At 51.7% G+C, this 13,727-nt stretch overlaps 1 protein-coding gene across 2 annotated transcripts in view; it reads left to right on the plus strand.

Annotated features, from left to right (window-relative positions):
* Nucleotides 1-10,625: 10,625 nt before the first annotated feature.
* LOC137547431 (immunoglobulin superfamily member 3-like) overlaps nt 10,626-13,727 on the plus strand; it is an 86,773-nt gene continuing 83,671 nt past the window's right edge. Inside the window, exons 1-2 of one of the 2 annotated variants that reach the window (XM_068271014.1) lie at nt 10,626-10,709; nt 11,214-11,335. In XM_068271014.1, coding sequence (XP_068127115.1) covers nt 11,296-11,335 — 40 coding nt within the window. In that variant the 5' untranslated portion in view covers nt 10,626-10,709; nt 11,214-11,295. Of the gene's footprint in view, nt 10,710-10,891; nt 10,914-11,213; nt 11,336-13,727 lie in introns of those variants that run through there. The other variant, XM_068271015.1, reaches the window with a different exon arrangement.

Genomic DNA, 13,727 nt, shown 5'->3' on the forward strand with positions numbered 1-13,727 from the left:
GGAAGGTTGGCTAGGAGATGGTGAGGGAAGGTTGGTCAGGAGAAGGTAAGGGAAGGTTGGTCAGGAGAAGGAGAGGGTAGGTTGGCTAGGAAAAGGTGAGGGAAGGTTGGCTAGGAGACGGTAAGGGAAGGTTGCCTAGGAGAAGGTGAGGGAATGTTGGCTAGGAGAAGGTAAGAGAAGGTTGGCTAGGAGATGGTGAGGGAAGGTTGGTCAGGAGAAGGAGAGGGTAGGTTGGCTAGGAGAAGGTAAGGGAAGGTTGGCTAGGAGAAGGTAAGGGAAGGTTGGCTAGGAGAAGGTGAGGGAAGGTTGGCTAGGAGAAGGTAAAGGAAGGTTGGCTAGGAGAAGGTAAGGGGAGGTTGGTCAGGAGAAGGAGAGGGAAGGTTGGTCAGGAGAAGGAGAGGGTAGGTTGGCTAGGAGAAGGTATTAGTTAGGAGACGGTGAGGGAAGGCTGGTTAGGGTAAGATGAAGGGAGACGCTTTAGTAAGGTGAGGGAAGGTTGGTTAGGAGATGTGAGGGATGGTTGGTCAGGAGAGGGAAGGTTGGTCAGGAGAAGGAGAGGGTAGGTTGGCTAGGAGAAAGTATTGGTTAGGAGACAGTGAGGGAATGCTGGTTAGGGTAAGGTGAAGGAAGAAGGTTGAGAAGGTGAGGGAAGGTTGGTTAGGAGATGTGAGGGATGGTTGGCTAGGAGAAGGTGAGGGAAAGTTGGCTAGGAGAAGGTGAGGGAAGGTTGGTTAGGAGATGTGAGGGATGGTTGGTCAGGAGAGGGAAGGTTGGTCAGGAGAAGGAGAGGGTAGGTTGGCTAGGAGAAAGTATTGGTTAGGAGACAGTGAGGGAATGCTGGTTAGGGTAAGGTGAAGGAAGAAGGTTGAGGAAGGTGAGGGAAGGTTGGTTAGGAGATGTGAGGGATGGTTGGCTAGGAGAAGGTAAGGGAAGGTTGGTTAGGAGATGTGAGGGAAGGTTGGCTAGGAGAAGGAGAGGGAAGGTTGGTCAGGAGAAGGAGAGGGTAGGTTGGCTAGGAGAAAGTATTGGTTAGGAGACAGTGAGGGAATGCTGGTTAGGGTAAGGTGAAGGAAGAAGGTTGAGGAAGGTAAGGGAAGGTTGGTTAGGAGATGTGAGGGAAGGTTGGCTAGGAGAAGGTGAGGGAAGGTTGGTTAGGAGATGTGAGGGATGGTTGGTCAGGAGAAGGAGAGGGAAGGCTGGTCAGGAGAAGGAGAGGGTAGGTTGGTCAGGAGATGGAGGGGGTAGGTTGGCTAGGAGAAAGTATTGGTTAGGAGACAGTGAGGGAATGCTGGTTAGGGTAAGGTGAAGGAAGAAGGTTGAGGAAGGTGAGGGAAGGTTGGTTAGGAGATGTGAGGGATGGTTGGCCAGGAGAAGGTATTGGATAGGAGATGGGTACAGTGGCTGAAGCACCTGGTTCTGGTGGTCACCTGCTTGGGTTCATGGCAGGGCATGTACATGGCCGTTTGTGTGGCCAAGTGCAGACATGCATCCCTGTACCAGTAGAGCTGCTGTGGAGATGCAGTGCTACGATATTCAGCTGCTTCTGACACATGCTTGTTGTGGCAAAGACCGCGCTCAGCCTCAGCCTGCTTACAGATTTTATAGATTGCTGGGCAACGGCGCAAAACCCAGAGACTTTATAGTAGCCGAGAACTGGGGCTGAAAGAGAACCTTAACTGAGTTTAAAAAAAAGTTTAACTTACCTAGTCTCATAAAACGAAACTAACTGGCGCCGGGGGGGGGGGGGGGGGGGGGTTGTGGGGGGGGGCACGGGATGTCTGCAGGGGGCTGGAGGAGGACCCAGGTGAGTGAAACTTTATTTTTAAACTCAGTTAAGGTTCACTTTAAAGAGGACCTGTAACCCAGCCAGGATTGGACTTCAGTCTAATAAGTACCCCCTTTCCTACGAGAAATCTCTACGTTTTCTCCAATAGATCATCAGGGGGGTCTGTGTGGCCGATATTGTGGTGAAACCCCTCCCACAGTGTGATGTCAGCACCAGGGTGGTGACATCACACTGTGGGAGCCTTGTTGCATTGTGGGAAATAACAGCTGTTTCCAACTGCCAAAAAAGTAAGCAGCATCTCCTACCACTGATATCGCCTGCCAGCAGTAAAGATGTCGCCATGTGATAAATGTCAGGGTGTAAATCAGGGAGAGGAAAGATTTTAAAACAGGCAAATTGGACAGGAGGGGTGCATGATGTCACAGGAGGGGCATACCTTCCAACTTTTTGAGATAAGAAAGAGGAACAATTAGGCCATGCCTCTGCCACACCCCTAGTCACGCCCCCGACACACCCCTAGTCATACATACCATAAAGATTTCATAAGAAAAATATGTTTTATAATTTAAACCACATTGGTCCTTTCTATCCTGGTTAATTTTCCTTCAGATGAACACATGAAATTAAGAAATATATCAATTCAGAGGATGTCAATAAAATGTGGTGTCAACTAAACACATTTTTTAAAGTAGAAAAATATACTTACAGAGATCTGTACATCAGTCTGGAAAGAGGGACAACAGAGGGAAAAAGAGGGACTGTCTCTCCAAATGAGGGACAGTTTGGAGCTTTAAGGAGGTGTGTATGATGGGCAGGTGATGTGTATGATGGTCAGGTGTGATATATGATGGTCAGGAGGGGTGTATGATGGCCAGGTTATGTGTATGATGGTCAGGAGGGGTGTATGATGGTCAGGTGGGGTGTATGATGGTCAGGTGTGATATATGATGGTCAGGAGGGGTGTATGGAGGTCAGGAGGGGTGTATGATGGTCAGGTGGGGTGTATGATGGTCAGGTGGGGTGTATGATGGGCAGGTGATGTGTATGATGGTCAGGTGGGGTGTATGATGGTCAGGAGGGGTGTATGATGGTCAGGTGGGGTGTATGATGGTCAGGAGGGGTGTATGATGGTCAGGAGGGGTGTATGATGGTCAGGAGGGGTGTATGATGGACAGGAGGGGTGTATGATGGCCAGGTGATGTGTATGATGGTCAGGAGGGGTGTATGATGGTCAGGTGTTATATATGATGGTCAGGAGGGGTGTATGATGGCCAGGTGATGTGTATGATGGTCAGGTGTGATATATGATGGTCAGGTGGGATATATGATGGTCAGGTGGGATATATGATGGTCAGGTGGGATATATGATGGTCAGGTGGGGTGTATGGAGGTCAGGTGGGATATATGATGGTCAGGAGGGGTGTATGGAGGTCAGGTGGGATATATGATGGTCAGGAGGGGTGTATGATGGTCAGGTGGGATATATGATGGCCAGGTGATGTGTATGATGGTCAGGTGGGGTGTATGATGGTCAGGAGGGGTGTATGATGGTCAGTAAGGGGTGTATGATGGCCAGGTGATGTGTATGATGGTCAGGTGGGGTGTATGATGGTCAGGAGGGGTGTATGATGGTCAGTAAGGGGTGTATGATGGCCAGGTGATGTGTATGATGGTCAGTAAGGGGTGTATGGTGGGCAGGTGGGATATTTGATGGTCAGGAGGGGTGTATGATGGTCAGGTGGGATATATGATGGCCAGGTGATGTGTATGATGGTCAGGAGGGGTGTATGATGGTCAGGTGTGATATATGATGGTCAGGAGGGGTGTATGATGGCCAGGTGATGTGTATGATGGTCAGGAGGGGTGTATGATGGTCAGGTGTGATATATGATGGTCAGGAGGGGTGTATGATGGCCAGGTGATGTGTATGATGGTCAGGAGGGGTGTATGATGGTCAGGTGGGGTGTATGATGGTCAGGTGTGATATATGATGGTCAGGTGGGATATATGATGGTCAGGTGGGATATATGATGGTCAGGAGGGGTGTATGGAGGTCAGGTGGAATATATGATGGTCAGGAGGGGTGTATGGAGGTCAGGTGGGATATATGATGGTCAGGAGGGGTGTATGATGGTCAGATGGGATATATGATGGCCAGGTGATGTGTATGATGGTCAGGTGGGGTCAGGGCCGGCCCTAGACTTTTTGCCGCCTGAGGCAGGGGGGTCGGACCCCCCCCTCCCTCGCCTGGGTCCCCTGATCTGCGCTCCCCTCCAGCCTTAGAAGCAGCCGCTACTCGTAAGAGGCACGGGCGGGGAGGACTCACCTCTTCCCAGCGTGCGCTCCACTTACGTCACTTCCTGCAGCGTTGCAGGAAGTGACGTCAGTAGAGCGCACGCTGGAACGAGGAAGAGGTGAGTCCTCCCCGCCCATGCCACTTACGAGTAGCGGCTGCTTCTTAACTTTTTAAGGCTGGAGGGGAGCGCAGATCGGGGGACCCAGGCGAGGGAGGGGGAGGTCCGTCCCCCCCTCCCCGCCGCTAGGCCCAATACCCCCGTCCTGCCCGCTACCCCTCCAGCTCGGCGGCCGGCTCCCCGCACCCACGGACGGGCGGGTGCCGCCCCTAGAAATGTGCCGCCTGAGGCAAATGTTTCACCCCGCCTCATGAGCGGGCCGGCCCTGGGTGGGGTGTATGATGGTCAGGAGGGGTGTATGATGGTCAGTAAGGGGTGTATGATGGCCAGGTGATGTGTATGATGGTCAGTAAGGGGTGTATGGTGGGCAGGTGTGATATATGATGGTCAGGAGGGGTGTATGATGGTCAGTAAGCACTGTCGTCATGGAGGAGTCCGCACACAGACTTATCGGAGCAATCACCACAATTTTATTGTCCCATCACATGTATGAAGATACACAGTCAGACCTGCATAGGCCGACGATCGTTTCGGGGCCACTAAGGGTCCCCTTTATCAAGGCAAGTAGCAGAAAAGACATATACACCTAGTCAGTGCAAAACAATCTCAATAAGTACCCCCAAGCACAGATCCCTATCTACGCCCATGGGCGTGTGCATCAATCAAAAAAACGTTTCATGTTTGAATTGCAGGCTGTGTCCTATCATTGGATCTTCTCACCTGTCAGTCCTGCCCTGCTCACCGACTCCACCGGCCCACATCAGAGTTAACATCACCGCGCTCGTCTCCATGCATGGCGTGGGCGTGGCTACTGGTCACTCCAAGGACCAACCAACCCTCAGCCAATCAGCATGTCAGCGCGTTCCGCGTCACGTGTACGCATATACGCATCGTCACATGTCCATCTCAATGTCGTGGCGTCATGCGTCATGCGTACGTATAGACGCATAGTCACGTGACATCCACACGTACGCCACAGCATGCGCATGCGTCCCACCCTGCTGCACTAGGCAGTCTCAAAAAGGGGCGTATGACTGAGACGTCATACGCAACCATCTTATGGGCATGTCCGCAATAAACATAAGGACGGCGCATTGCATTCAATTAGCATACCGTTGCCATAACGGCAAACCACAACATTAGGTGCAGTCCCATACTATAACAACATGAGACCGCACAAAAAACGAATGTCACTCTAGTGGGCATGTAGAGCCATAGGACAGGCGGACTGTATACCACACAGGTGAGACAAAATAATATTGCAAAGACATATATCTGCATATATATTTACATTTTAGGAATTAAAGGATATGTTGAAGGGGGCATCCGGCAACCCTCGAAGTGCATGTGACAACCCCTATGAAACATAAAACATATGTAATCATAAAAACACTTAAAAACAACCTGTTGCAAACAAAAATATGAATAGTCTATGACACATTATCGCTCACCCAGAAAACATGCTAATCCATTATTACTGTTAAGACCATTGGGCTTCACAGTATTTAACCACCCTGGCGTTCTATTAAGATCGCCAGGGCGGCTGCGGGAGGGTTTTTTTTAAATTAAAAAAAAACTATTTCATGCAGCCAACTGAAAGTTGGCTGCATGAAAGCCCACTAGAGGGCGCTCCGGAGGCGTTCTTCCGATCGCCTCCGGCGCCCAGAATAAACAAGGAAGGCCGCAATGAGCGGCCTTCCTTGTTTTGCTTAGATCGTCGCCATAGCGACGAGCGGAGTGACGTCATGGACGTCAGCCGACGTCCTGACGTCAGCCGCCTCCGATCCAGCCCTTAGCGCTGGCCGGAACTTTTTGTTCCGGCTACGCTGGGCTCAGGCGGCTGGGGGGACCCTCTTTCGCCGCTGCTCGCGGCGAATCGCCGCAGAGCGGCGGCGATCGGGCAGCACACGCGGCTGGCAAAGTGCCGGCTGCGTGTGCTGCTCTTTATTTGAACAAAATCGGCCCAGCAGGGCCTGAGCGGCAGCCATCGGCGGTGATGGACGAGCTGAGCTCGTCCATACCGCTAAGATGGTTAATGTAAAAATCCAGAACGCTTCCCTTTGTAGCAAACGTTTTTTCCGATCACCCCCTCTTCTAGGGGCCAACACCTGTTCGATAGCCATCCCCCTTAAACTATGCATACTATGTCCTGCCTCAAGAAAATGTACTGCCACTGGTTTGGTGGCATCTGGTTTCCTACCCTTCTCCTCTGCCTCAAGTGCCATTTTAATGTCACTGCGATGCTTCTGAAATCGTTTCTTGAATGGCCCTGTGGTCTTACCCACATAGGCCAGGCCACAGGGACACTTCAAGAGATATACAACGAAGTCCGAGTCGCAGTTCAGATATTGTTTGATACTGTACTTCTTGCAAGTATGGGGGTGTACGCGTATATGCGTACACGTGACGCGGAACGCGCTGACATGCTGATTGGCTGAGGGTTGGTTGGTCCTTGGAGTAACCAGTAGCCACGCCCACGCCATGCATGGAGACGAGCGCGGTGATGTTAACTCTGATGTGGGCCGGTGGAGTCGGTGAGCAGGGCAGGACTGACAGGTGAGAAGATCCAATGATAGGACACAGCCTGCAATTCAAACATGAAACGTTTTTTTGATTGATGCACACGCCCATGGGCGTAGATAGGGATCTGTGCTTGGGGGTACTTATTGTGATTGTTTTGCACTGACTAGGTGTATATGTCTTTTCTGCTACTTGCCTTGATAAAGGGGACCCTGAGTGGCCCCGAAACGATCGTCGGCCTATGCAGGTCTGACTGTGTATCTTCATACATGTGATGGGACAATAAAATTGTGGTGATTGCTCCGATAAGTCTGTGTGCGGACTCCTCCATGACGACAGTGTTTGATAGAAGCCTTGGGGCCCGGCACCAGCCTACCCACTGACGTGAGTGCGGTCTTTGTTTCATTTGATGGTCAGTAAGGGGTGTATGGAGGTCAGGTGTGATATATGATGGTCAGGTGTGATATATGATGGTCAGGTGGGATATATGATCGTCAGTAAGGGGTGTATGGAGGTCAGGTGGGATATATGATGGTCAGGAGGGGTGTATGATGGTCAGTAAGGGGTGTATGGAGGTCAGGTGGGATATATGATGGTCAGGAGGGGTGTATGGAGGTCAGGTGGGATATATGATGGTCAGGAGGGGTGTATGATGGTCAGGTGGGATATATGATGGTCAGGAGGGGTATATGATGGTCAGGAGGGGTGTATGATGGTCAGGTGGGATATATGATGGCCAGGTGATGTGTATGATGGTCAGGTGGGGTGTATGATGGTCAGGAGGGGTGTATGATGGTCAGTAAGGGGTGTATAGAGGTCAGGTGTGATATATGATGGTCAGGAGGGGTGTATGGTGGTCAGGTGTGATATATGATGGTAGGGAGGGGTGTATGATGGTCAGTAAGAGGTGTATGATGGTCAGGTGGGATATATGATGGTCAAGTGTGATATATAATGGTCAGGAGAGGTGTATTATGATTAGGTGTGATATATGATGGTCAGGAGGGGTGTATGATGGTCAGGTGCGATATATGATGGTCAAGTGTGATATATAATGGTCAGGAGAGGTGTATTATGATTAGTTATGATACATGATGGTCAGGAGGGGTGTAGGATGGTCAGGTAGGATATATAATGGTCAGGTGGGATATATGATGGTAAGATGTGATATATGATGGTCAGTAAGGGGTGTATGAAAGTCAGGTGGGATATATGATGGTCAGTAAGGAGTGTATGATGGTCAGGAGGGGTGTATGGTGGTCAGGTGTGATATATAATGGTCAGGAGAGGTGTACTATGATTACGTGTGATATATGATGGTCAGGAGGGTTGTATGATGGTCAGGTGTGATATATGATGGTCAGGAGGGTTGTATGATAGTCAGGTCGGATATATAATGGTCAGGTGTGATATATGATGGTCAGGAGGGGTGTATGAAGGTCAGGAGGGGTGTATGATGGACAGGAGGGGTGTATAGAGGTCATGTGTGATATATGATGGTCAGGTGTGATATATAATGGTCAGGAGAGGTGTACTATGATTATGTGTGATATATGATGGTCAGGAGGGTTGTATGATGGTCAGGTGTGATATATGATGGTCAGGTGTGATATATGATGGTCAGGAGGGGTGTATTATGATTAGGTGTGATATATGATGGTCAGTAAGGGGTGTATGGTGGTCAGGTGGGATATATGATGGTCAGGTGTGATATATGATGGTCAGGAGGGGTGAATAGAGGTCAGGTGTGATATATGATGGTCAGGTGTGATATATGATGGTAGGGAGGGGTGTATGATGGTCAGTAAGAGGTGTATGATGGTCAGGTGGGATATATGATGGTAGGGAGGGGTGTATGATGGTCAGTAAGAGGTGTATGATGGTCAGGTGTGATATATGATGGTAGGGAGGGGTGTATGATGGTCAGTAAGAGGTGTATGATGGTCAGGTGGGATATATGATGGTCAGGTGTGATATATAATGGTCAGGAGAGGTTTATTATGATTAGGTGTGATATATGATGGTCAGTAAGGGGTGTATGGTGGTCACTGGTCAGGTGGGATATATGATGGTCAAGTGTGATATATGATGGTCAGTAAGGGGTGTAAAGAGGTCAGGTGTGATATATGATGGTCAGGTGTGATATATGATGGTCAGTAAGGGGTGAATAGAGGTCAGGTGTGATATATGATGGTCAGTAAGGGGTGTGTAGAGGTCAGGTGTGATTATATGATGGTCAGGTGTGATATATAATGGTCAGGAGAGGTGTATTATGATTAGGTGTGATATATGATGGTCAGTAAGGGGTGTATGGTGGGCAGGTGTGATATATGATGGTCAAGAGGGGTGTATGGTGGTCAGGTGGGATATATGATGGTCAGGTGTGATATATGATGGTCAGGAGGGGTGTATGGTGGTCAGGTGGGATATATGATGGTCAGGTGTGATATATGATGGTCAGGAGGGGTGTATGGTGGTCAGGTGGGATATATGATGGTCAGGTGTGATATATGATGGTCAGGAGGGGTGTATGGTGGTCAGGTGGGATATATGATGGTCAGGTGTGATATATGATGGTCAGGAGGGGTGTATGATGGTCAGGTGTGATATATGATGGTCAGGAGGGGTCAGTGGCGTAGCTAAGGAGCTAGGGGCCCCGATGCAAGTTTTACAATGGGGCCCCCCATGCACTCTATACATAACAATTGATATGGCGCACCAAAACCTGCCAATGACAACTACAGTGTCAGAGGTGCAAGAAGGGGATGGGGAACAGCTTTGTTAATGATTAACACCATTCAAAGTATCTATAGAAGTGATTATTATGAGCACAGGGCCAATACAGAGCTAATACTGTAGTTGAGGGAGGGCCCTTTCGGGGCCCCTCTGGCCCAAGGGCCCCGATGCGGTCGCTACCTCTGCACCCCCTATTGCTTGCTACACCCCTGGGAGGGGTGTATGGTGGTCAGGTGTGATATATGATGGTCAGGAGCGGTGTATGGTGGTCAGGTGTGATATATGATGGTCAGGAGGGGTGTATGATGGTCAGGTGGGATATATGATGGTCAGGAGGGGTGTATGATGGTCAGGTGGGATATATGATGGTCAGGAGGGGTGTATGGTGGTCAGGTGTGATATATGATGGTCAGTAAGGAGTGTATGATGGTCAGGAGGGGTGTATGGTGGTCAGGTGTGATATATGATGGTCAGGAGGGGTGTATGGTGGTCAGGTGTGATATATGATGGTCAGGAGGGGTGTATGGTGGTCAGGTGTGATATATGATGGTCAGTAAGGGGTGTATGATGGTCAGGAGGGGTGTATGGTGGTCAGGTGTGATATATGATGGTCAGGAGGGGTGTATGGTGGTCAGGTGTGATATATGATGGTCAGGAGGGGTGTATGGTGGTCAGGTGTGATATATGATGGTCAGTAAGGGGTGTATGATGGTCAGGAGGGGTGTATGGTGGTCAGGTGTGATATATGATGGTCAGGAGGGGTGTATGGTGGTCAGGTGTGATATATGATGGTCAGTAAGGGGTGTATGATGGTCAGGAGGGGTGTATGGTGGTCAGGTGTGATATATGATGGTCAGGAGGGGTGTATGGTGGTCAGGTGTGATATATGATGGTCAGGAGGGGTGTATGGTGGTCAGGTGTGATATATGATGGTCAGGAGGGGTGTATGATGGTCAGGTGTGATATATGATGGACAGGAGGGGTGTATAATGATGGACTCTCTCAGTAATAGTTTTATATTTCCCTGTAGTGATTGTTGGAGCTGTTGTCTGCATAGAGAGCGCTGTGAGTGATCGGCTGCTGTTCTCTCTCTCAAGTCCGTCTCTCAGGCTGCTTCTCCTGTGAGGAGGGGGCTGGGCTGTGTGTGCCAGGGGCGTGGCATCTGTGCTGGGGGCGTGGTGTCTCTAGGGGTGTGTCTGGGTTTGGCTGGCTCATTGTCAGTCCTTGATCTGAGCTGCTGCAATCTGGATCATGTATGTAGTGTGCGCGGATCATGTATGTAGCGTGTGCTGTGTGCGGAGAGGGCGGGGCTGTGTGTAGCCGTTACATTGTATCCATACATTCTATACACATTATTATATACAATGTATCCTCCCGGGTCAGGGTCACAGCTGGGGCTGCTGCACGCAGGACGGCGCCCACTGGCCCAAACCTGCCCGGCTGCCTCTGTCTGTAGTGTATGTATGGATGTGTGTCTCTGTCTGTCTATCTACCTACCTATCTATATCTCTCCCCCCTATAAGTATGACAATAACAATGTGTCCTGTAAGCCTGTGCGTATCTCTCTCCTCTCCTGTGTGTGTGTATATATATATATATATATATATATATATATATATATATATATATATATATATATAATCACTCCCTCAGTCTCTCCTGTAAGCCTGGCAGTGACAATGCTGGCTGTTGTGTGTTCTGTATGCAGTGTGCTGGTTATGGGGCCCCCCTCTAACAATCCCCCATTGTCTCCCCAGGACAGGGTTGCTCCTCGCTTAGCCTCGGCTGACCTGTGACCCTGGACCCCTCTGCGCATTGGATGGCCCTGTAACCCCCATCATGGGCACGCTGGCTGGCATCTGGCTGCTCCTGGCACTTGGTAAGTGGTAATGTTGTGCGGAGGGTGAGGGTCTGTCTCATGGGGGGGTCATACCGGGGAGAACCTGTACCGGCAGCTCGCTGGGGGGGCTCCGGCATCCTCGGGGTTAATCCTGTACATCTGATGCTGCATGTCGCTCACCCTACACTGATGGGTCTGGCAGTGTCAGAGTTACCCCTGGACTGGCTGGTTTGTTGGCTCTGGCACAGCTGGGGGTAATTGGCAGTGTTGGTGGTGGCATAGCTTGACTGGTATGTATAGAGTTAATGCACTGCGGTTCTCCAGGAGCCTGTAATGGGTTAATTCTGCATGAGGATGACGTAACGTGCTTCTGTCTGGCAGTGAAGACGTTAATGTAGTGTGGAAACTAGCCCATGTAAAGTCGTGCTTGTGATTGGCTACTCTGTCAGCATTCGAAGGGTTAACATGAGCAGAATCACCTGGCACTTCGGGAGTTAACTCCAGCTGGAGTTGTAACTGTGTTGTCTGGGAAACAAGGAGTTAATTCTTGTGTGTGAGAATATGTGCAAAGTGCGGGGGTCTGGCAGTTATGGGGTTAATGTTGTGCTGGGGTCTGGCAGTGATGGGGTTAATGTTGTGCTGGGGTCTGGCACTGATGGGGTTAATGCTGTGGAAAAAAAAGGGGGGGTCTGGCAGTGATGGGGTTAATGCTCTGCTGGGGTCTGGCACTGATGGGGTTAATGCTGTGCTTTTGGGGGGGGGGGGTCTTGAACTGATGGGGTTAATGCTGTGTGGGGGTCTGGCAGTGATGGGGTTAATGCTGTGCGGGGGTCTGGCAGTGATGGGGTTAATGCTGTGCGGGGGGGGGGGGGGGTCTGGCGCTGATGGAGTTAATGCTGCGCTGGGGGTCTGTCGCTGATGGGGTTAATGCTGTGCCGGGGGGGGGGGGGGGGGAAGGAGTCTGGAACTGATGCGGTTAATGCTGTGCGGGGGTCTGGCAGTGATGGGGTTAATGCTGCGCTGGGGGTCTGGCGCTGATGGGGTTAATGCTGTGCGGGGGGGAGGAGTCTAGAACTGATGGGGTTAATGCTGTGCGGGCGGGTCTGGCAGTGATGGGGTTAATGCTGCGCTGGGGGTCTGGCGCTGATGGGGTTAATGCTGCGCTGGGGGTCTGGCGCTGATGGGGTTAATGCTGCGCTGGGGGTCTGGCGCTGATGAAGTTAATGCTGCGCTGGGGGTCTGGCGCTGATGGGGTTAATGCTGCGCTGGGGTCTGGCGCTGATGGAGTTAATGCTGCGCTGGGGGTCTGGCGCTGATGGGGTTAATGCTGCGCTGGGGGTCTGGCGCTGATGGGGTTAATGCTGCGCTGGGGGTCTGGCGCTGATGGGGTTAATGCTGCGCTGGGGGTCTGGCGCTGATGGGGTTAATGCTGCGCTGGGGGTCTGGCGCTGATGGGGTTAATGCTGCGCTGGGGGTCTGGCGCTGATGGGGTTAATGCTGCGCTGGGGGTCTGGCGCTGATGGGGTTAATGCTGCGCTGGGGGTCTGGCGCTGATGGGGTTAATGCTGCGCTGGGGGTCTGGCGCTGATGGGGTTAATGCTGCGCTGGGGGTCTGGCGCTGATGGGGTTAATGCTGCGCTGGGGGTCTGGCGCTGATGGGGTTAATGCTGCGCTGGGGGTCTGGCGCTGATGGGGTTAATGCTGCGCTGGGGGTCTGGCGCTGATGGGGTTAATGCTGCGCTGGGGGTCTGGCGCTGATGGGGTTAATGCTGCGCTGGGGGTCTGGCGCTGATGGGGTTAATGCTGCGCTGGGGGTCTGGCGCTGATGGGGTTAATGCTGCGCTGGGGGTCTGGCGCTGATGGGGTTAATGCTGCGCTGGGGGTCTGGCGCTGATGGGGTTAATGCTGCGCTGGGGGTCTGGCGCTGATGGGGTTAATGCTGCGCTGGGGGTCTGGCGCTGATGGGGTTAATGCTGCGCTGGGGGTCTGGCGCTGATGGGGTTAATGCTGCGCTGGGGGTCTGGCGCTGATGGGGTTAATGCTGTGCTGGGGGTCTGGCGCTGATGGGGTTAATGCTGTGCTGGGGGTCTGGCGCTGATGGGGTTAATGCTGTGCTGGGGGTCTGGCGCTGATGGGGTTAATGCTGTGCTAGGGTCTGGCGCTGATGGGGTTAATGCTGTGCTAGGGTCTGGCGCTGATGGGGTTAATGCTGTGCTAGGGTCTGGCGCTGATGGGGTTAATGCTGTGCTAGGGTCTGGCGCTGATGGGGTTAATGCTGTGCTAGGGTCTGGCGCTGATGGGGTTAATGCTGTGCTAGGGTCTGGCGCTGATGGGGTTAATGCTGTGCTAGGGTCTGGCGCTGATGGGGTTAATGCTGTGCTAGGGTCTGGCGCTGATGGGGTTAATGCTGTGCTAGGGTCTGGCGCTGATG

This window comes from Hyperolius riggenbachi, chromosome 2 (assembly GCF_040937935.1).
Source record: "Hyperolius riggenbachi isolate aHypRig1 chromosome 2, aHypRig1.pri, whole genome shotgun sequence".
In the NCBI taxonomy this organism is placed as follows: domain Eukaryota; kingdom Metazoa; phylum Chordata; class Amphibia; order Anura; family Hyperoliidae; genus Hyperolius; species Hyperolius riggenbachi.